Source organism: Cyprinus carpio, chromosome A13, assembly GCF_018340385.1.
Source record: "Cyprinus carpio isolate SPL01 chromosome A13, ASM1834038v1, whole genome shotgun sequence".
Taxonomy (NCBI): Eukaryota; Metazoa; Chordata; class Actinopteri; order Cypriniformes; family Cyprinidae; genus Cyprinus; species Cyprinus carpio.
The window spans coordinates 8,444,113-8,468,377 of NC_056584.1; the positions used below are offsets into that span (position 1 = coordinate 8,444,113).

The following is a 24,265-nucleotide window of genomic DNA, read 5'->3' on the forward strand; positions in this document are numbered from 1 at the left end:
CAACCAAATCTGACCTTGACAAAAATCAGAAGCCAGGGGACGGGAGATTATTCAGTCAGATGCCACCGTGTCAACACACTGTCTGCTCTCTGCAGCTAGTTTGAAGGAATGAGCCATTTTAAGGTCGGACTGATTTATCAGGCTTCCTTTCCGGATTAAACCCACAAACACAAATGGAAAGGTTTAAAGCATTAGGATAGCTCCTGCTTGTGTGTCTGAAATGGTCTTAATTGTGCGGGATCTGTACATGTAGCGTTCAGATTGAACCATGTTTTGACCTGTCAGCAGTGCTTACGCTGCCCACTGGCTGCACAGAACGCTCACCAACTGCTTGAAAAAGGTCAGCCTGAAAGGGCAAGTGCTCGCTGACTGATGGAAAAGGACAGAAGCTTTTGCAGTTAGTCAATACTTAAAGCACTGATTACATGGCCTAGAGGAGATTTAGATACAGATGCCAATCACTCAGCATGTGAAATCCTGCTGTGGCTTGCTCAGGGGCCACTGAGGTGTGGGCTTATTGCTTGGACAGGGAATTGCCTTCGATTATGTCATTAGAACATATAGTGTCCTAATAGGTCATTTTTGCAAAACAAGTGGACTTGATGCTGTTTGTTTACTGCTGAATGCAGTGTTGCGTATTTGTGTGTAAGTGCAGTGACAGCATTTTGCATGCAAGTGCAGGAGATGTTTTAAAGACTCATGACTGCCATCTGGTGTTTGCATAGCAAAACTTGAATTCAAGTGATGATAAAATGCCAATTTATAACAGACAATATAGGCATATTTTTAGGCATATGAGCACACATCATTTGAATTCTTTATGAATGCACCAACCATGCATATTTACAATATCGTTATTACTGGCCAATATAGCTAAGAACGAAAAGCACTGTAAACCATTTTAGTACAAATAAGTAGTGTCAAAAGGCTGATTTTGTTTTGTATTGTTTTGTTTAACTTGTTTCCACCACACAGTGGATCAGGTTCTTTTAAAGCTGTCTTCAACACAGGTAATCATGGTTTTGTTTTGGGCCTTTTTGGACACAGGTAATCAGGGAGAACGGGTCTTCAGAGGTTTTGAACAAGCTCTATGACACAGCGATGGACAAGCTGGAGGGGGTGAAGAAGGAATACGACGTCTTGAGCAAGCGATACAGTGAGAAGGTGGCCAGTCACAACACGGATCTGAGTCGACTAGAGCAGGTGGAGGAGGAGAACAGGCGCTTGCAAAAACAAATAGACGCTCTGCTTAAACACCGCGACACGGCCATCCAGTACCAACAGCAGTGGTCTACATCAATGAGACGGTACGAGCAGCATCAGTTGTCTTTATTATCTGCTTTAAGTGTTGTGTAACACTCTTCCAGTAAATTTAAATGTCGTACAACAGGACAACTTTTTAACACTACAGTCACAACAAACACATATTTCCTGCTCTGAATTTGAGGCAAAAAGAGCTAAAAAGCATAATCAAATTTGCCTTAATATTCAATACATTCACACACGCATTGAAGGATGTGTATAAGTTGTGATTTCAATAATAAAATACTTTATCATTTAATTTTCACAGAGTGCGTACATTTGACACGGTGACATTTTTTATTTGAAACCCGTCAGGTTTGACTCGGTGCAGCAGGAGCTGAATAAAGCCTCAGGCCAGAACAAGGAGCTGCAGAGAGAGATGGAGAGACTCCAGTCGGAGGTGACACGCTACAAGAACTTCCAGCTGAAGGCGGTCAAGGATGCAGAGAAATACAAGGAGGAGCGGGATTCTGTGTTTAATGAATACAGGCTGATCATGAGCGAGAGGGACCAGGTCATTAAAGAGCTGGACAAGCTGCAGACGGAGCTGGAGGCGGCGGAAGCCCGGCTCAAAAACACCTCCTCTGAGAGGATGGTGGCCAGTGAGGAGCTGGAAGCTCTCAGACAGGTAACACGTAACCAATAACAGATATCAGATATCTATGCAACATGGTTGCTCTGATCTTTATGGTCAGAAGTCATTTAGGGAAACTCACTGTATCACTGCCCATAAATACATTATTTAAGATTAAGGTGTGACTGAGCATTGTTTTTATATGCTTTGTGATCTGTAAATCAGCTTTTTGTTGCCAAGTTTGTGCTAGGCACCCAGTGAATAACATGCTGTTTTGAAAAAGCACCTTAAATCAATAGTGTATAACTGTTGCTGACGTCTGTGTCTTTTTGTAGGAGCTAAATTCATCGCTGGTGGATCGAGACCGTGCCATCTGTGAGAGAAACGAGCTGCTGGAAAAATACTGCCATGAAGTGAAGGACAAAGCGGAGGCCCAGAAAGAGCTGAGTCAGGCCTGTAAAGACATCGAGACTGTGCGGGAGGAAAGAGATGTGGCCAGAAAAGAGAGAACCGAAGCCATCATCCAGAGAGACCAGTTACTGCGGGAATACTACCAGGCCAGACAGGTGCTTACAGTCTGGGATTCAGTATATGCTCACATTAATGACATTATTAAAAATACATTTCATATTCTAAAGCTGCATCCAGTCTTCTGTGGAAAATCTTCTGTGGTAGACACAGGGAATTTTCCAGGCCTGGTAAAATAATATATGGAATTAAGACAAAAAATGGAAATGTTTATTGTAAAGTAATTTATTTTGAGTTATGCTTTTCTACTCAGTGCCTTAATGTTTAAACAGCGAGAAATTGCCCTCTAGGTGATTATCTTCAAAAAAAAAAAAAGTGGCTAAAAGTCATGGAAGTTGAAAAATCATGAATATTTACACTAAATCTTCAGATTCAACATTTCTAACGGGGTTTCACTGTTTTTGCAAAAATATTGAAGCAGCACAACTGTTTACAACATTGATAATAAATGTTTTTTGAGCAGCAAATCAGCATATCAGACTGATTTCTGAAGGATCATGTGACACTGAAGACTGGAGTAATGATTCTGAAAATACAGCTTTGCATCACAGAAATAAACTACATTTTAAAATATATTCAAAAGACTGGAGCAATGATGCTGAAAAAACAGCTTTGCATCACAGAAATAAAATATAAAGGAGACTTTAAAAACATTAAAAAATTTTTCCGACCCCAAGCTTTTGAACTTTAGTGTGTATCACTACAACACCCTTGTTTTTAACTCTTTAAATAGAAATAATAGGTTTTTAATAGATAATGCAGTACGTTCAGAGGACCGTCACATGACAATGTGTGTGCATATCTCCTGCACCATGGCTCAAAAGTCATATTTTTTTTGTTGTATTTTACCATTTTTATTCAGTTTTTATCTGAGATATTTATCAGCTGCTGTTCTTCGAGCAGAAATGTCTAAGGAGCCGTTGAGTCAGATCTCAAAGCATTGTGCTCTCACCTTTTGTCCCTGCCTATCTTGATTTTTCACACCAGTCTTCACACACAAACAAACACTACAAACCACAAAGCTCATAAAAATCTCATAAGCTGTGAGCCATTGGATTCTAAAAACAACAACAACGCAAAACTGATTTATTCAGTCAGCTTGAAGCCGCTTGTGTCCACTAGAGGTCTCTAACAGCTCTAGAGTAGCCCTAAGACTCGAAGGTGAAATTCATTTAACTCCTTTCTCTAGTATGTCTTCATTTATGCCTTAAAACACATTTCTGCAGTCATATTCATTGTGAATGTTTTTGCTGCAGAAACAAGACTCGGCCACTCTGGATATGGAGCGTGCCAATAAGGAGATTGATGTGTTGAGGAAACAGTGTGAGGCCATGTCCCAGGAGCTGAAGGAGGCCGTGCAGGAGGCCGAAGTGGCCAAGTGTCGCAGAGACTGGGCCTTTCAAGAAAGAGACAAGATTGTTGCTGAGCGAGAGAGCATACGGTAACATTTGCCACTGAATTACTCAGTCTAGGGATTTAATGATATGCAACTGCTGAGGCTTGAGCATGTCTTTGTTGTGTTTTGGCAGGACTTTGTGTGATAACCTGCGCAGAGAGAGAGACCGTGCCGTCAGCGATCTGGCTGATGCCCTGCGTAACCTTGACGACATGAGGAAACAGCGGAACGATGCGGCCAGGGAACTTAAAGAGCTCAAGTAAACACTGTTTAGTTCTGCTTCTCTCACAATCTTTCAGTCAGTTATTCAACAGTTGTTACAGGTTTCTTAATTTTATTCTCACAAAGTTCTGAACAATCCAAAGGGCCAAAATAACTTTATAGTATTTTAGGAGTCAGTGTTGAAATGGAATGAAATTTCAGAATTTTACTTTATGGAATGTTCGTTGTAATTTTTCCAAGTTTGTAGCCATAATAACTTGTAAATGCAAATAATAATAATATTAATAATAGTAATGCAATAAATTAAATTCACATTGGCATGTTTATTGTAATTTAATTCACAGCAATAATATCTTGCACATAGAAGATTGAATTGATTCCTGCTTCAGACGCCCCCTAGTGGTTAGTGCATTCACCTCAAAACTCCAGAGCACCCCCACCCTCTTGCAGAAGACTTTTCTTAAGTTTTTTTTATGTCACTGATGCCCTCCAGGCTTTCCTCTCTCTGAGTCTATGAATCTTAGTGACAGTTTGCCAGTATTCCCCAACTACTTGATCCTGTTTTTTTTTTCTACCCAAATTTAAGGTTTGACCTTGATGCCGCTTTTATAACATCTCCATCTAGCACAGGTGTTACAGATTGCACAAACTGTGGCAAAAAATGCCCTGATGCCAGCCCATATCATCCAGAAGGCTTGTAAGACAGAGGTTATCCCAGTCTTAGCATCAGCAGCTCTTCGAACAAAGAGAGATGCTCTTCACAAAGACTGTTGACACTGTTGACATTTTGGGGACTGTTTGGAGAGATGAGCGAGAAAAATGATCCGTCTTGTTTTGTGCTCTCTCTACCAATAAAGGGAGAAGATGGAGAGCCAGTTGGAGAAGGAGGCGCGTTTTTGCCAGTTAATGGCTCACAGCTCCCATGATTCAGCCATAGACACAGACTCATTAGAATGGGAGACGGAGGTGGTGGAGTTTGAGAAGGATCGGGTAAGAATACAAAAATCCAAAGCAGTACAGGTGTCAGAAATATCTGGGAATATTTATATGAAGGTTTTCAGGCTTGAAAAAGTATTAATATATCTATATAACTCTTTATTTTATAGTCCTGTTCTGCATGTACATATTTTGTGCATACTGTAGTAATTACATGTAACCTAAACTTAACCCATAAGGATACTTTTTAAAGGGTTTCTGCAGGATTTAAAAAGATCTGCAGGTCGCCCTTTCACAAAGTAAGGAGCAAAAGGTCTTAAATCAGAGTAGAAAGTCTTAATTTCGTGATAAATGTTAATTAAATGTTGCATGCATTGTGAAAAATTTATATCATCTTCAGCATTTTTGTCATTTTCCAATACAAATATTTAAACATCCTTATGTTGAGATAGATTTACTAGAGTTGCAAATTGAAGATAGGAAGTCTTGTTTTCTTACAAACTTAACATAACTGAGTTTGTTTAAAACTGGAACAAATATCTTTCATTGGGTTATGGAAACTTGTCTTATCTTTGAATTGAATTGATTTTTTTGAGCCCATGCAGATATTTGTTCTTTTTTAATGATAAACTCACTTCATTTAGATCAGTTTCTCAAAAGAAAAACAAGGCTTCTGTTTTTTGTAGTTTTGCTTCTCAAGTAAATGTATCTTGATTGAAAAATCTTTCGACATTTGCACTAGAAAACCAGCCAAAATTACTGAAGAAAAACATCACTTTTTTTGCAATTTCAACAGAAGGTAAGGTAAAAGTTATATTCATATTGTAGTGGTAGGGAGCAAAGCTATTCAAGCAAAAGTAATGGAGATGTGTTAGAATTAAGCAACACATTGTATTCCTTAAATTTTCTTTACTTGTTCTTAAAAAGGTCTTAAATTTACCTTCATGCTTCCAGGATGCTCATTCAGAACATTTGACCTTTGAGTTTGTTTTTCTAATTGTCTACCTCTGTTTGGAGAGGTCTCATCAGTCTCTCCGTCATTATCTTCCCAACAGGATGACATGGATTTGAAGGCAATGGGGTTTGATATCGCAGAGGGAGTGAATGATCCATATTTACCAGGGGATTGTGGGATATTTGTGACCAGAGTGGACAAAGGAAGTATCGCGGATGGAAGATTGAGGTGGATTCAGACATTGAGTGTTTTTTCAGATAATGGCCTCTGGAATGATTTTATGCTCGTTTCCCTGCTCATAGTTTTGTCCTGACCAGCCGTGCGTCTCTATCAATAGGGTAAATGATTGGCTACTGAAGATAAATGATGTGGACCTGACTAACAAAGACAGGAAGCAGGTCATCAAAGCCGTACTTAATGGAGGAGGGCTGATCAATATGGTCATTCGAAGGAGGAAATCTTTAGGAGGAAGACTGGTTACTCCTGTCCACATTAATCTCATTGGACACAAAGGTATCACTTACTTTTGCAACATCCCACGTATTTTTCTGACTCATTTTACCATTTATGTGGTTAATTTCCCTTGTTTTCTTATTAATGACCCTTGGTTTTGCTGTGCACCCTCCCAGACGCTGGTATCACTCTTGAGGGTGGCGTATACGTGGCCGCTATCGCACCGGGCAGCCCAGCTGCCAGAGAGGGATCTCTTACCATCGGAGACCGTCTGATTGCCGTAAGACATCAAGCAGTCATGCGATCCTTCCTCAAATTGATGGAAGATCGCAGCGGTCAAGGATTCGATTTGCTCTTATAAAAGTCTGACCTTACCTCTCATTACAACCTCCTAAATGAAGCAGATTTTTAATCCAGTTACTTATCTTAAATGCATGGGGGCTCATTAGATGCACTGCCAATCAAATCCACTCCTCTCCTTAAATGGAGTTGATGAGTATAAGACAGGTGATGTGCTAAGCGATAGCTGCTACTCTGGTGATAAGTAACACAGATGTTAATCCTGAGAGCGGATCAGGTGTTACTTTTGACTCTATGCTAGATATTCTGTAGAAGATATCTGGAACCTTTTGGCTCTGATATTGTCAGTAGTGCTGCTTTGGCTGGTTCTTATCAATAAAGGCATAGAAGATTCTTTCATTTGATTGAATTACTTGCTCAATTAATTACTTAATGATTACTTGCACTCATATGTTTCTAAACTCACATGGCTTGTCACAAGCATAAGAAGAGAAATAAAGGAAGTTGAAGAATGTTTGCCTTTTTCCATATAATGGAAGTAAATGGGGACTGAGACTTGTAAACTTCAAAATGACAAAAACACCAAAAGGAGCATCATGAAAGTCTTCTGAAGCCATATGATAGCTTAATGTGAGAAACAGACCAATGTTGCTTTTCAGTGTTAGTTTAATTCAATTAGCTTTGATTTTTGTTTTCAGTTTGCTTTTTAATTTAATTTTTAGTCATTTATTAACCGTTTTAATGGATTTATGTTTTAGTTTTTGCCTTTGTTTCATTCAGTAATGTTAGTACTTAAACTTAAACGTATTTAATTTAGCAACCGAGCATTTTCGAATTTTCGAAGTTTTTCATCTAATATTCAAATTATTTTTTTAAGCTTTTTTCCAGTTTAGAAGAATGCTTTTTAAATAGTTTTAGTCAACAGTAACAAAACTGGAACAGACTCAAATTTAAGGTTAATGGACTACAAGATCACATAAATGGCAATAGAAATTGGACAATTTGGTTCTTGTGTGACATTGCCATCAAAAATGTCTAATATCACTATATTTGTTTTGAGATCTATTTTCAATAGTTTGGGATGTTCTTCCTATGAAACTATTGGATGAATTGAAAAACCTGAAGCAGTATGGACCGCTTTTTTGACGTTTTAAAGGGGTCATATGACGTTGCTAAAAATAACATTATTTGGTGTATTTGGTGTAATGCAATGTTTATGTGGTTTAAGGTTCAAAAAACATTATTTTCCACATAATGTATATTATTGTTTCTCCTCTTTCTGCCCCGCCTATCTGAAACGTGTCGATTTTTACAAAGCTCATCGTTCTGAAAAGCGAGGTGTGCTCTGATTGGCCAGCTATCCAGTGCTTTGTGATTGGCCGAATGCCTCAAGCGTGTGACGGAAATGTAATCCTTACCATACTGTGATGCCGTCTCCCAGCGGGACGAGACTCAGTCCAGCTGCTCTGCTCGTGCACATCCAATCATCGCTTTCTTTTAGCAGTTCAGTCAATGTACTGTTAGGAGTAACTGAATAACTCTGGATATTGGTTTATTTTGTGTCAGAGGGAGTGTCAGGCACGTTTATAAGCCGAATCATTTAAGTAATTTGTGGATTAATGCGTACTGGAGACTCAAACCATTTCAAACAATTCAGTTCAATTTGGTGAACTGGTACGACTGGTTCATTTAGAAGATCCGGTTAAATAGAAAGATTGGTTTGCGATCCGGACATCACTAGACGAGACAAACCCAATAAAACCCATTACAAACGAGGCATTTGTTGAATCCAGTGGGGACATACTTACTGATTATAATGACTTATACTGTCTTTTTACACGTTGCGTATCGCGCTGAGTAAACATAAAACCATGTCTGCATTTGTGATCTTAGAAACAACAGGCCTACTCTACACTGCTCAAAACTCGCGTTTGAATCATCAGTGGTAAATTATTTAAGTATAAAAAATGTACTTACAGGCTGTGAGTCAGAAGCACCAGACTGTCCTTGCAAAGTTTGAACTGTCCAACTTTATAGAAACAGCCTTTGTGCCACAGACGCATTGCAGGCTACTGGTTCAGGAAACAGTCCTCATCCTCCATAAAATGCAGAGAACACATCTGAATATTTGGGTTCTGGAACAGTGTTGTAAATACAACTTAACCACTGATTTCTAGTCGTGTCCTCTTTTGGAAGGCCAAACAAAGTAGCTTCGCTTTCACAACGAAACACATAGCGTCTTCACAACATGGCAGCGGCTGCAACAGAGAGAATAAAAGTTACGCCGCCTTTCTTTGGGTGAACATCTGGGTGGTGTTATGCAAATCTTTCCACATAGTGATGTAGAGATGTGGGGGCATGTTAGAACGAGCCGTTTTAGGGGAATGTGGTTGACTCTTAACTTTTATAAAGAATATCTCTGGATTTGAGACTTTAGTCTTTGCAACTTTACAGATCTTCTTTATGCACCAAGAGCTTGTAACACTCCAAAGAGAAAGGAAACGTTTAAATCGCATCATATGACCCCTTTAATATGGTTGAGTCTCCTTTTAGTTTCATTAAATGGCCGGTACGATTCTTCACCATCTTGAGGGTGAAGTAAACCTTGACAGAACTATTTCTTTACGTTTAAAAAGATGGAAGGATTTATCTGAAGTGGAGATCTTAAAAGTGCGCCATCCTTTCATTCACCAGGCGTCTCTTTGTCTCTATTCTCAAGTTTCCGAAGTCATTTCTGGGTTTGAAAATAGGAATGAAAAGTCTGCTGGCACTTTTCTTTGGTGAAGCGCTGACCTAAATTTCTCTCTCCCTAGATAAATGGGATCGCTCTGGATAACAAATCTCTGAGTGAATGTGAGGCTCTGCTGAGGGGCGGCAGGGACTCGCTCTCTCTCTCGCTCATGAAGGTGATTGTTCTCTCATTGCTGTATGAGTGTGTGTGCCGCTCTCATTACCACATGCCAAGGTGCTGCCGTGACATTTATTCCAAGTCGTGTTTGAGACAGCTGTGTCGGAGTTGGAATACCAGCTCTGAGACGTTACTGAGGAAGTCAAGTTTGGAAAATTGGCTAGTTTGTATTTGTTCTGCAGTTCATCTTCAGTAATCAGTTGAGCCTTTGCTAAAAACCTCTGTAAATCAGTGCTTTCTTAAGCTAACTAACCATAACTTTTGTGTTTGAATGGTTTTAAACAGATTTTAATATAGGGATCATTTCTCAATAATAGTTACACAAGGTACTCTGAAATCATAAACACAGCATTTTATAACTTTAAGTAACGTTGTGGATTTCCAAACACCCTCATTAAAAAATAAACATGAAGAGCATGATGTGGGGTGGAGCTTTTATTTAGTGGATTAAATGAACCCTAAAAGACCTGTGGCCTGTTACATGAAGCTAGTTGAACAAACTCTGAGTTTTGGAGTAGCTTTAGAGTTGACAAAACTGAACAAATCCAACCCGGTTTAGATCAGGTTCACCGAAATGCGCTTCTCTGCTGAAGAAATTTTGTTTTATTAAAAAAACAAAAATACAACAAAAAAAAAACATGAATTTAAATGCATTGACAAGACAAGACAGGAATAAAACTTCACCAGTGCTGTTTAAGTATGAGAGGGCAGCTGAAAGAAAATATCTTACTCTTAGTAAATAGGCTAAATTAAATTAATAATTTCTATATGTTCACAAAGTGCAATTGAAGTTAAAAATTTAATATCAGTTGTCAAATTATAATTGCTTGCATGTAATGCATTAAGTATATGATATACAATTCATATAAAATTAATATTATTAATAATTAGCAGCGAAAGCCATGCAATTTCATCTCTAAAATGCTTTCACTGTGAAGTATTTTAATTTGGAACAAGTGTTACAGGGAGAGTGACTTCATTTCATCAAATTAATGACCACTAAAAACCAATCCATCTTCTTCAACTTGAAAAAACTGTTTATTCAAACTAATCTCAAACTTACTTGGGTAGCCACTGAAATAGGCCACTCGAACGGTAGTTTATGTACCTCTGAATGTTTGTTTTATTGATGTTGTGTTCTTTTATTTATGCCAGTCATGCTGAACCTGTCCATTAACAGTTTTTTCCCCAGAGCACGTCGGGGCAGAACATCTTTGAGAGCCTGAGGGAGGCCGAGAAATCCAATGGCAGAATCCACCTGTCGGATATCCATTCACGAAACATCAGAAACCTCAAACACAACAGCTCCACTCAGACAGACATTTACAGCGGGGACACGGGCGGTGAGAGAAGAAAGACCAGGACTGAGTTGGAGGAGAGCGGTTATTCTGAGAGGAAGGTCTTCCCGATCTCCACCCTGCACCCTAGCACTCTCCGACCCGCTTCAGAGCTGGGACCGGCCCGCTACAGCGGCAGTGCCTTTCAGGAGGTCCGCTACACCCGCTCGGAGTCAGTCGGCCCTGAATGCGTTACCCTGGAAACCAGCCTGGAGAAGCAACACAGTGGCGGCACTTGGCCTAAAATGGTGATGGGTGTTGCCATGACAACTGACAGCCCGGCGCAACTCTCCATCTACAGGTCGCCCAAGCAAAGAAAGCCCATTGATGCCGAAACCTTCAAAAGGCCAGACACGCTATCGAAGACGGATTACCATTTGCCTCAACCTTTGAAAGCGGACTCCGCCCCGACACCCCCGACCCCGCCCACACGTAGCGACTCCTTCAAGTTCAAGCACAAACATCAGGGCAGCTCCGCCTCAGAGTCCACCATCACCACCATGTCTGTCCATGAACCCAAGCAGGAGGACCGCAACGGGAACCTGTACTTCACAGAGGCGGGGCACGAGGGCAAGGTCTTGAGCTCCAGGAAGTCCTGCGAGGAGGACATCGGTCGGATGCGGCTGGAGGAACAGGAAGTGAAGCGTCCTAGGCCCAAATCTGCCCCGGCGCTCAGGCGAAGGATGACTCCTCAGACCATTCTTCTCCAGAGCTTCCAGGTGAATTTATAGATCCGCTGGGCTTGACACAGCCAGCCGTCCTGCCTGCTTTAATTAGCCTCGCAGCCTGAGATTGATCTCCCACTGCACCGGGAGAGAACATTAGAAATGCTGATGCACGTCTCCTGATGATATGTAGAACATTAGCTTAGTGAATGTTCTATTATATTCATTTGATAATTATAGTAATATAATCTAGTATTATTTATGTATTCATTAATATTATATATTATATTACTAAAGTACAGAATTTAATATGATAAACATTGTCTTAATATATGTATTAAGTTATTATTTAGATTTATTCGTTGTCATATATAATTTATCATCATATATTACTAACCGTTTTAAAAAATATTTGGATTTCCTAATAACATAAATGCCATTTTCTGAAGTTTGTTAAAGACTGTGGCAGTACGCTCATATGAGACACTGAGACGAAGATATTTGAGAGGTCAAAGATTTTAAACCTGAAAATATTCTAAATTGATTCAAACTGTTCAATGAATCACTTTGGCGATTAGTTAATGGAATTCAAAATGTGATTCAGAATATGATTTATCACTTCAAAATATTTATATTCTTTACATGGAATTTTACATGCTTCAAAAGTTGGGGATTTATTAAAAATGTATGCCAAAACATAATGGCATGCTCTCTTATGTTCACTAAGACATTTATCTGATTAAAACACACACACACACACACACACACCCACACACACACACACACACACACACACACATATATATATATATATATATATATATATATATATATATATATTATATATATATATATATATCATTCTTCATTTTAGTTGTAAAGACTTTTTTTTTAACTGTGCTACATGTTGAAAATTTCAAATAAACTTGCTACAGTGGTCAGAGTATAGTTTTTAACCATTTTCAGAGGAAATACATAAAGATTTTGAATATCATTTGAAGAATGAAAAATCATTCTACCAGTTATTCCAGAATTGTATGCTTATCTAATGCTCTGTGTGCATGTGTTTGGCAGAGTTATTCAAATGATGGTGACTCTGTGGAGCAGAGGGAGACGATGTGTTCTTCTCCTAATCGGCCTCACAGACACAGCATGGGTTTTGTGCCTACAGCCTATAATGGAACCCTGCCTCCCAGTGAGTTAAACCTGCCCTAACCAGAGCCCGAGTCACCCATGGTGCATTTCAATTTATCTCTTTAACAACACTCTTCCTACTCTCTCTCTCTGTCTGCATCTGCTCTGTAGAGCACAGTTCATCTTTATGATGAACTCAGTCATGGATAATTGAATTGCTCATTTATGATAATCATGTAGAATATGGTTCAGCGAGCTTGTTGATTTACGGAATGAAACCCATTTATAATTTTCATCTTTGAATTTTCATGCTATTGCTTTGTATGAAAATGCAGGGCTCAGTAAAGCTCATTGTCAGGACTGTAGATTTTTGTGGAAACAGGACAAACCACTCTGGGTGCTGCTTGATGCCTCTGTCACGTATCTATACAGTTCACTTGGGGTTTGTGTGATAATGAGGTCTATTTTTACTTGATTTGAATATTCAAGCTTTGGCCGCGATGGCTGCCTTCCGAGCTTCCCCGCCGTCTGCTCATCTGTCGCCCAGAGCAGCTGCTTTACCAGTGGAACTCAGTTCTGAAGACAAGCAAAAGCCAAAGAGTGACATCAATACACACACTTGGTGCCCCATGTAGTTTTTAAAACATCAATGGCACAATTGTCATGTCTTTTGTTATGGGAAATATAAAATATGCTAAATTGTATTATAATCCAACATGAGTAGCATATTCGTTAAAAAAAAGTATTTGTTACTGGATGATTTTCCTCACATTTCAAAAATGGTTCCTTAAATTTGGACACTTTCTACAGCATGACAGGAAAACAAGTAATGTTTTATACAAACTGGTTGAGCTTTACTGATGTACTGTTTTCACTCTTGTTGCACAAGTTAGGGGTTGGCGTTATGGCAAAAGTTTCGGACCTTTCAATTAGCCATATATTCCAAAAATACTCTTCTTTAAAATACTCTACTTTCTCACAGTTTTGACTAACATCTTTTACCGTGTGAGGAGAGCAGTAGCCACAATAATAGAGGCATAAATGAAAGTTTATGTGTTTTCAGCAGGCAGTGTGTATTTCTCATTGAAGTGTTTTATAGGTTATTATGTGCGTGTTGTGTTTAAACTTCAGACTCAGCACATCGAGGACTGTCCCCCTGCTCTGCAGTAACGGCCGTTATGAAGAACCCCGTTTACATGGTGCGCAGTCACAGAGTTCACACTAACAACTGCCCTACTGTCTCCAACCAGATCAATCAGCAGCACACACACCCCAGGTACCACAGTTCCCCACTGAGATTACAACACTTACACACATATACTGTACTTCCACTGAAGACTCTACCTCCATCAAATATGGCAACTCTGTGGCAGTATCCACTTTTTCCATTCCATTTCCAATATTTGCCCCCTGGGTTTGATTTCCAGGCATTTGTTTTACCTTCTTAAATGTATCAGTGTTGTCTTATGTCAAATACTTAAATTTAAAGGGGTGCTATTATTCTTTTTCACTTTTTCAACTTTAGTTAGTCTGTAATGTTGCTGTTTGAGCATAAAAAAGATCTGCAAAGTTACAAAGCTCAAAGTCCAGTTCAAAAGGACATATTTTACTTAACAGAAATCACTTTTCAAAAACTACAGCGAACGACTCGTTTGGACTACAACACATATTTCCTGGGATTTGTGATATCACACACATGGACGAACGGGACGAGATCTGGTTGAGCTGCACAAGAGAAGGCAACGAGTGTTATCACTATGTCTGAGACACGCTAGCTTTCCCAATGCAGATGAACTTAGAGTGGTTACAATCATCTGGGTTTTTAATCACGCTTAAATTGATTTGATTTTGACACAATATTTACACTGAAGCTCACAGCAGGCGGCTATGGTAAGGGGCATGACATTTCTCTACCAGGCGCCGAGTGCTGTCAATCACAACACACACTCTCCCAGCTAACCAATCACAGCACAGACTGGCACAGCTAACCAATCACAGCGCATTTCATATTTCAGAAGGTGGGCCTTCATTTGATGCAGGAACTATTCCAGCCGTTCATGCCAGACTGGGGAGAGAGGTGTTGTAATAATGAAAAATATGTTTTTCATACAGCCTAGTATGTTAGCCTGTTCCAGTACACCCCCAAAACAAAATCAAGACCTTGTAAAAGAGCATAATAGGAGCCCTTTAAGCAACTTCAGTCAATCAGAATATAGACCAATGAAGGCATCAAAAGTAACCTTTACACTCCAAATGTTGAACAGAAGCTGCATCCGACATAGCGGGTTATTTACACAGATTGTTTAATGCTGCTCAAAGGTGGCATACTGTACATAGATTTACATGACAATTGCTTAATATACTGAAATTGCCTATATAATAAATGATAAAAAAAGGAATTCATTACAGGGCAGAACTTCGATATTAGATATTACAAAGCATTATTAGGAACTGTTTCTGAATTAGTTTATTGCATTTTATGCATTAGAAAACGAGGACGTCACATTGGTTATCTTAGTAGCAGGAAAAACAAAACAAGGATTTCTTCTTCACCGGTGACTGCTTCTGATCAGCCATTGCATTCATACACTCACACCATAAAAATAAAATGCAAATGAAATCTTAGATGCAAAATAACCATATCTAAATGGATTGCTGCAATCAGCACCTTTCATTTAATTTTAGTGGCATTTTTGCCCCAAGCCCATTAATTTCTTACCCTGGAAGGTATCACTTTAATGCCGAACAAGTGCGTCCGAAATGTGAGGTATTGCAGTTAATGATGTCATCAAACTTTTCATTATGTTGTGCTAAGTACAGGTAGTCGCTGTAGGTCATAAACAGGGTAATTATTTACTTTGTCAGGAGAATAATTGTTCCTTCACCCCATGATGAGTGTTTGCTGATCTGGTGTGTTTTCTTCTCTCCATCTCAGTCCTCAGCATCAAGGGCATCTGAGTCTGGACCTAAGCCAGAAACGCTCCACAGAGTACTCGGACTCGTCCCGGAGCAGCCGGGCCTCACACGGCACCAACTCCCTGCCGTCCAGCGCTAGACTCGGTCAGTCTCTGTCTTTAATCAAATATATCATCTGATCTCCATAGTGTGTGTTTATTTTCTCCCTTTTGTTTCCTGAAGGCTCATCAAATAATTTGCAGTATCGCACTGAAAGGATAAAGATTCCCTCCACACCACGCTATCCTCGCTCAATGCTGGGCTCAGAAAGAGGTGAGCCTCCACTCATAAATCTGAACTGATCTTGGTTATGGTTGAACTGGAATATTAACTTACTCTTTTCTACGTATTATGTATTATAGACTGTAGGCTTCATACTATAATAAATGTTTCAAGTAGAATGCTACATTGTCACCTGACTTCTGTGTGTTTAAATTTAGTTATTTTTTACATCTTTCTGAAATCTGTGTATTTAGAGTTTTTAAATCCAGTGTTTTCCTCCATACTGAAGTATGTAAAGCTAAATAACCACCAGTAGCAGCAATATGCTACATGTACTGTAGTTAAAATGTCAGACTAAGCCTAATCAAGTAAAACATGTCAAGTAGAGAACACTTTGCGCAAACAAGCCTGACATTTGTGTACACTGAAATATTGGAAGCCTGAATAAATAACCTGAGGCAAAGAGTCTGCACTTAGAAGTGTGCATATAAAAGAGGTTTTCTTTCTGGAACTAATAGTGGTTCAGACATAAAATCTACGTTTCTGTTCACGTTCAGCTTCAAATATAGACAAAGTACTGGAAGTGGACTGTCCTTTATCCCAAAGTTTTTTTTTGTACAAGAACAGATCAATATAATGTATATTCATGGTGTTTGTGTGATCCCTTTTTTTGTGATTTTAAAATTCGCAAAGATCGGCCTTGTGAAAATCTTGATGATTTTAATGTTTTATTCATCCATTAATCTATAAAGAGTGCCATTCAACTAATTTTGCCCTTATTTCTTGTTTCTCGATATGCGAGTATGAGAGTGTTAAGACTGAGGTCTTTCAATAGCTAAATCAGTTTCTGATTTAAACCTCAGTAGCAAAATTGGCATTCAGGAATGTCCCTGTGTGGCCCTTTTCATAATCATTCAAAATTTTGGGTTCGGTACCTTTTTTTTTTTTTTTTTTTTTTTTTTTTTTATGGATTTGAAAGAAGTCTCTTAGACTCACCAAGGCTACACTTAGTTTACTTAAAATACTTAAAACAGTAATATTATGAATTATATTACTGTATATAAATTGTGATATTAAAATGTAATTTATTCCCTTGAATTTTCATCATCATTACTCCAGTGTCACACGATCCTTCAGAAATGCTGATTTGCTGCTCAAGAAACATTACCTATTATAATCAATGTTGAAAACAGTTGTATTAATTAATACTTTTGTGGAAACTGTGATTATATTTTTATATTTAAGATTATATTTAAGATTTTTTGAGAGTTCGAAAGAATAGCATTTATTTGTCATCATTATAAATGGCTTTACTGTATTATTTTCATAAGAAACTGTAGTGTCTGTATGAGAATATTGCTGTGTTTTACTATGTATTGTTATATTGTATGTTATTTTTAAATACATTTTTGCTCTATATTACTTACAGTAAACATTGTGAGTCTAACTGGCCATGATGGCAAATGCATAAATATAGAGATATATATGGATTGTTGTCAAAATAGCTTCTTATTGTCACTGTCGAACCCATGCTGACTGTTGCTTCTCTGTGGTGTTCATCAGGGTCCCTGTCTCATTCAGAATGCAGCAGTCCCAGTCTCATCACGCCACCCCTGTCTCCTCTCAATCTGGAGACGTCCTCGTTCGCCTCCAGCCAGTCTCAGAGCTCCATCTCCACCCTGCCCAGGATCTCCGTCAGCCCCGTACCCACGGGAGAGCGGAGAAAAGACAGGTACACTCAGGTCCTTCCTGCTGCGCACAGCCCCTTCATCAGGTTGCCAAGCAACAGCTCGCTCTTATCCACATACAGCTCAGAAGCCCTTTATCTGACTCCAATAATTGGACTGTGCACGAATATAAAATAATGTATGTTGAAGGATCAGTCGTTCATATTGTCACCGTCGCTCACTGCATGAGAACTTATTTTAATCTGCACCGTCATATTAAATTCAGATCGACTTTTTTAAACTAGGTCACTCGTTCATTCCAGTTGTTCTTATGTATTTATTACAATTCTTCTCGACATATTTGTCTTCCTCCAGAGTCCCTTGTGTGTCTCTCTCTTTCACAATCTGTTTTTCTCCTCTCTTCTTTGCTTCTCTGAATCTTTCAGATCTCTGTACCATAACAGATCCTTTCTGAGAACCCCTCTGGCTGCTAGGCCTAGGTTCTCCTCTCTCAGAAGCTTGAGGTTTGTTCCCTGCCAGTGACCCGCAGGGAATGCCTGACAAGTGTACTTGTTTGCTCCAAGTGGTTGGCTGTAGAAATCCCTGCTTCTCTGTGTTGTGTTAGCATACAGCCCAGGCTTTGTGTTAGTGGTGCTACAAGAAGTATATTTACCACATGGAAATGCTGCATTACCAAAGTAAGATGGCAGTTCATGATGACTCTTACTGATTAGTCAACTAGCTGTTCAGGCAACCCAAAGGCCAGTTATGAAAATGTTGTTTTGTGAGCCCCTAGTTAGTTTGTTGTATTTATATGGTTTGCTCAAAACTTACTCAACTTCATGTCATTCCAAACCAAGACTTAATTTCTTTGAAAGACAAACGAGGATGTTTTTAATGAAACCTTTTTGTGTGAACTATCCCTTTAATACGACTACATGGAGGGGATCAGGTTTATAAATCTCTGTCAACATTTTCCTTCAAGTGGAGTTTAATTGGGTGTTATTGGGTTTCCTGCTGCTTCTAATTTACTTTTTTTGATTAACATGCTCAGCAAGAGATTCACCATGAATGTTAAATCTGTGCAGAGCAGGTTTAGGTGTTTTTGGAGTAAATGTGTACTTAAGTGCTTAAGGTTTTGGAGAGACATTTATGATTTGCATGTCAAGTTTGGCTGCTCTCGTCCTGAAAAGATCCAGATTTTCCTCTGTCTGTCTGTCTGTCTGTCTATCTATCTATCTATCTATCTATCACAAATGCTAAGGGCAGTGTTAAGCTGCTATAAGGAATTATCACCATGTGTGAAATGACAGGTATCTCTGAAATAAGAGAAATCAAACCAGTTTCTGTCTGGTAGATGATAGCAAGAAGGTTATCATCACTTACAGTAGCTTTAGTTTCTTTACTCAGGGTTACAGAGGTCTGTTTTGAAATCTTGTGTACTTTAAAGTGTTGGTGTTTTGTCTGGACTTGGAGCTGTTATGTTAAAGCATGGTTTTACTTGTTTGGGTGGTAAATCAGGCATTTGTACATGCATATTTAAATATTTAGGTTGGGGAATAAATGTTTGACCTTCTGGTTTTTTTTATTGAAGTCCTGTATGCACACTTACTCCGCTTTCTGTCCTGTTTGTGTGCCTGTGTGGCAGTTAGTCCTTCAAACTGCCCGTTCAGTAAATGTCTCTTGCTGTACACCCACCTGCATGGTTCTCCTCTGTTGCAGTATTTCAGCATCTACCCTGGTTAAAGCCCTGCAGACCAACTTCTAGCTCGGCTGTTGATTATCTCTGATCTTGAAACTCACCCTCATTTATCGTTCTGGCAGGCCGTACTTGGAGGAGCCTCGGAATGTCATTGTGCACAAAGGGGCGGAGCCTCTCGGCATCTCCATCGTGAGTGGAGAGAATGGAGGAATCTTTGTCTCCAAGGTTACCGGGGGCAGCATCGCACACCAGGCTGGACTGGAGTATGGAGACCAGCTACTGGAGGTTAGAATTAGCGCACCAATAACCCAAATGGGCTTTGAGAGAAAAGGATAGGAAATTTTTGAATTTTTTTTTTTTGGTACTTGCCTTATTTACATTATTTACAAGGCAAATTTAAATTGATGACCAGTCATTATTTTAAAATACAGCCAAATTAGAGGGTGACACATATTTAAATGGTGTTTCCATCCACAATGTTTCTATATTTCACACTTCATATTGAGGACCATCACTCCCCAGGACATATTACATGTTTAATTTGAAATTTCTAATTTCTAAATTTCTTTTGTTTAGTTTTATTTTGATTATATAATTTTATTTTATGCGCTTTTATTATATGCAATTTTATACACATATTTTTTATTTTATGCCATTTTATTCACTTATTTTATGCATTTTTTTTATTCTATGCAATTTTATGAACTTTTTACATTCAATTTTATTATGCAATTTTACTTTTAAAATTTTTCTTTTATGCCTTTTTATGCCATGTCAACTATTAATATGCATCGTGCAACTCAAATAGATTTTTGTTTCTTTCTCTCAGTATAATGGGATAAACCTGCGCAATGCCACCGAGCAGCAAGCACGGCTCATCATTGGTCAGCAGTATGACACCATCACGATTATGGCCCAGTACAACCCACACATGTGTCAGCTCGGCAACCACTCTCGCTCCAGGTACAGCCCTTTTCCCATTTCATTTAACTCCGGTGAATGCAGGTTTGATCGCAAAGCAGGGTTGGTTTATTCTTGGCCATGTTATTCCATAGTTCCCGCTTGGACCCAGTGAGCACTCAGTCCACCCCGAAGGGCAGTGGAGCTGCCACCCCAGATAACCACTCCACCATAGACACCCTGAGTGAACAGGATGAAGGCACGCTCACCCCGTCCTCCAAACAGACGACACCCACCACCAGTCCCAACAGCTTCATCAGGTGCTGCTCAAATACATGCAGTGAAATGCCCTGCGGTCTACTGCCTAGATAGCAGATTCATCAGCAGATGGATTTTAAGACAGCATTCTGACTGAATGTAATCACATAAATGACAGATTTGGAACGCTCTACAAAGACAGAAATTCAAAGAGGTTTTTTAATTTTCACATTGATGGGAAAATGAAATGCATGCATGATTGAAACATACACCAAGATTAAAACATGCATTTAGAGAAAAGAGATTTTTCATTAAATAATACTGACTTTAACGTGTTACTAAGCTAATTTTTTGATACTCTAGTATATTTATAAAAATTGCACACATATATTGGATACATTTATTTATATATATATATATATATAATATACTGTGTGTATATATATATACATATATATATATATATAATATACTGTGTGTATATATATATACATATATATATATATATATATATAGGTACTTTTTTATTGAAAAGCTAATTTATAATCAACTCATACTTATTCCACCATCTTGGATGCATTTTTACACTGAGCTTGTTGCAAAGCATTCTTTGGAATGCCTTCTCTTGGAAGGATGTTGAACCTCTTCTCAAAGCAAGCATAAATATGCAGCTTACCTGTTGGAAATGCCAGGGTAACACAACACGAAATCCATTACTTTGGGTGACCAGACTGTTTCCGCTTTGAATGTCAGGATGTCTTCTGAGAGTTCCAAGAAAGTCCCGGAGCCTCGCCTGGTAACGGTGAGGAAGACTCAGGGGGAGCTGGGCATTCAGCTGTGTGGAGGAAACCTGCGGGGGATCTTTGTGGAGAGGCTGGAAGAGGACAGTCCTGCCAGAGGAGCGGACAGTCTTGTTCCTGGAGACGTGATACTTGAGGTAAAAGTGCTTTTAGGGGACTAGTGTGAAAAGAAATGGTGAGACAGCAGTTCTTTGTAAGACAAACAAGAATTACTTCCTTTTTGAGTTTGTTACAATCAAGTCAAGACAAACAGGTTTCCGGAAGCATCTGAACATTGGCACTGGTGCAGTTAGACTTTCAAGCTGAACATTATGATATTGCTTTCCATGCTATATAGTTTTCATTCTATATCATTAATTTACAGTGATTTACATTTTTGAGACTGGATATTTAAACTAAATATGATTGCGCCCTTTCTGTTGTTCTTTGTTCATCCAGTATGGCTCAGTTAGCATGAAGAATAAAACTGTGGAGGAGGCGTACCTGGAAATGCTGAAGCCTGGGGAAACAGTGACGTTCAGAGTCCAGCATCGTCTGGATGAGTTCAACCAGGTGAAGGACACTCCTGGAGATGGATTCTATATCAGGTACAGCATGGTCCCATCTGCATTGACATACATCACCATTCATGACCACTTACCGCTTCCCTAGAACCAAAGCCAGTGTTTGGGCCTTGTGTGTGCTGCTCTAAATATAGATACGTGAGAAAACTGCTGTAGTGGGACTCCCTTAATCTCTTTAATTATGTTTAAGACGGAGGGTGAGATATTGTATCTGGCGGTGAAGACTGTATCACCAAATCTCCATAATTTGTGTTCTATAATCCTAGCTGTGGTAATTAGATGGTTCGAGACAGAGATGCATTGTGTCTGCGCGGTGGAAAAAGAATAATGGAAGAGGGCTGTTCAGAAATAGCAGTGTTTGTCTTTGCAAAAAAAATCCTGTGGCCCGCAGCTGTTTGCTCCCATGATGTCACGGGCAGTAAATAATCTCCATCAATCCACATGTCATGAATGAGCAGGGATGAGGAGTTATGAGTGGCCAGGGATAAAGCATTGGCTCTGTCCCGGCCTCTTCCTGAATTTTTCATTCGTTCTTTCCTTCCTTTATTTGTCTTTGTCTTCTGTACTCTTTTCATTTGTCTCGTATTACCTCATTCTTGCAGATGTCGCAGTCTTTTCCTGTGTTTGTATAATGCTGTCACCTGTTGAATTATTCATGTCCTCTTTCTTTTCCAGAGCGCTTTATGACCGAGTGGCTGAGACTGAGCTCGACCTCTCTTTTAAGAAAGACGACATCCTCTATGTGGATGACACCCTACCAAATGGCAACTTCGGCACCTGGATGGCCTGGCAACTTGATGAAAATGCACAAAAAATTCAAAGAGGCCAGATCCCTAGCAAATATATGTTAGTCACATCCTTTAGAAAGCATCATATTATTAATACTTTTATTTTAATTAGTACTTTTTTGACTGTAAAGGCATAATGTTATAAAATATTCTATTTTAGATAAATGAATTTCTTCAAACTAAAAAAAAAAAAAAAAAGAAACTTCCACACTTCGTATGCTTCATTACACAGCACAGCAGTTTTCAAATATTAATAAAAAGAAGAAATGTTTCTTGAGCACCAAATCACCTTAATTAGAAAGATATCTGAAGTAATGATGCTGAAAATTCAGCAGTGCCCTCACAGGAATAAAATACATTCTTAAATATATTAAAATGGAAAACAGTTAGTTAGTTTAAATTATAATTATATTTTACAATATTATTCTTTAACTGCATAATTAATAAATAAACAAATGATTGGTGAACATAAGACACCCTTTTTCCCCGTTCCCACTTGGCTGATTTTTGTTATTATTATATAATTTTATATTTTATTAATTTCCATGAGTAATATGTGAATATATGGTAATGTTTAAAGTAAGTGTTTAATTTCAGAAATCTTGAGTACAAATTGCAGTCATTAAAATGTATTCTGTATACATTGCCACATACCAGGTTTCTGATTTCATTCAACCACTAGTTAGAAGCAACTTGATGCAACTGAATTCATGTGCTTAAAATAATGCATGCATGCATAGGTTATGGCTAGTTTTTAAATGAACTGAATAACAGGAGGTAACCGTATGAAAACATACAGACGACTGCAGTTGTGTAACCTGGACTGTTCTGCTGTAGGATGGATCAGGAGTTCTACCGCAGACACAGTATGACAGAACTGAAGGACGAGACGGGCTCCAGTAAGACCCTCTCCGCAGCCGCGCGCAGATCCTTCTTCCGCAGGAAACAGAAGCACAAGCGGAGCAGCTCCAAAGATGGGAAAGATGTCGTAGCCTTGGACGCAATCAGCACAGACTCTATTCCATTCTTAGATGGTGAGACTCTCCAGTTTCCCATAATGCAGAGCTGCTGAAATTAGCATTTTGATGAGATTGATGTTGACCCTGTTTGTTTATTCGGGATGTGGACAGATTTTGTAAGTCTGGCCTATCAGAGAGTGCAGAAGATCGACTGCACGTCTCCCAGACCGGTGCTGATCCTCGGCCCGCTGGTGGATCCGGTTAAAGACATGCTGGTCAAAGAATCCCCCGAGAAATTCAACAGATCTGTGCTTGGTAATTGTCCACTAGTTTTTAACTGCAGTGTAATCTCCGTTAAAATGATCTCTGTTGAAATGAACAATTTATGCTTGATGGCATTGAGATTCATCAGTACTTGTATCTGACTGACGCCACCCTCAAAATACAGATATCAATATAACTCGTTTTTTCAGTGTATGAAAGCAATTTAAAAAGCATTTTAGTTGGCCAGACGATCGCTGATGTTTACTACAGCTACAAAGATAATCTATACAATAACTCTATGAGCCAATTTTGCCGTTTTCTTAGGATTTTCTGTAATAGACAACACAGTCATTTATAGACAACAGCATTATCAAATACTCTCATACTAATGTACTTCTTTGAAGGATCATTACTAAAACAATAAATTATATAACAACACTTGACTTTTGCAATGTTGTAATTATCTAAAACTAATAA

General features: G+C 38.9%; 1 protein-coding gene across 4 annotated transcripts in view; it reads left to right on the forward strand.

Annotated features, from left to right (window-relative positions):
- The window catches only part of LOC109068374 (disks large homolog 5-like), a 49,296-nt gene that overhangs the window by 19,282 nt on the left and 5,749 nt on the right, over window positions 1-24,265 (forward strand). For 3 of the 4 annotated variants that reach the window (XR_006161473.1, XM_042768605.1, XM_042768606.1), the window contains exons 6-29: window positions 1,048-1,307; window positions 1,618-1,930; window positions 2,212-2,442; window positions 3,661-3,845; window positions 3,934-4,059; window positions 4,880-5,012; window positions 6,014-6,141; window positions 6,251-6,426; window positions 6,543-6,646; window positions 9,480-9,572; window positions 10,755-11,630; window positions 12,651-12,771; window positions 13,842-13,986; window positions 15,646-15,770; window positions 15,849-15,938; window positions 17,451-17,619; window positions 19,379-19,541; window positions 20,086-20,219; window positions 20,312-20,476; window positions 21,168-21,351; window positions 21,653-21,801; window positions 22,453-22,623; window positions 23,403-23,599; window positions 23,696-23,839. Coding sequence is in view for 3 of the 4 variants with exons in the window: in XM_042768605.1 (XP_042624539.1) it covers window positions 1,048-1,307; window positions 1,618-1,930; window positions 2,212-2,442; window positions 3,661-3,845; window positions 3,934-4,059; window positions 4,880-5,012; window positions 6,014-6,141; window positions 6,251-6,426; window positions 6,543-6,646; window positions 9,480-9,572; window positions 10,755-11,630; window positions 12,651-12,771; window positions 13,842-13,986; window positions 15,646-15,770; window positions 15,849-15,938; window positions 17,451-17,619; window positions 19,379-19,541; window positions 20,086-20,219; window positions 20,312-20,476; window positions 21,168-21,351; window positions 21,653-21,801; window positions 22,453-22,623; window positions 23,403-23,599; window positions 23,696-23,839 (4,582 nt within the window). In the remaining variant the exon portion in view is untranslated. The remainder of the gene's footprint in view (window positions 1-1,047; window positions 1,308-1,617; window positions 1,931-2,211; window positions 2,443-3,660; window positions 3,846-3,933; window positions 4,060-4,879; window positions 5,013-6,013; window positions 6,142-6,250; window positions 6,427-6,542; window positions 6,647-9,479; window positions 9,573-10,754; window positions 11,631-12,650; window positions 12,772-13,841; window positions 13,987-15,645; window positions 15,771-15,848; window positions 15,939-17,450; window positions 17,620-19,378; window positions 19,542-20,085; window positions 20,220-20,311; window positions 20,477-21,167; window positions 21,352-21,652; window positions 21,802-22,452; window positions 22,624-23,402; window positions 23,600-23,695; window positions 23,840-24,265) is intronic. The other variant, XM_042768608.1, reaches the window with a different exon arrangement.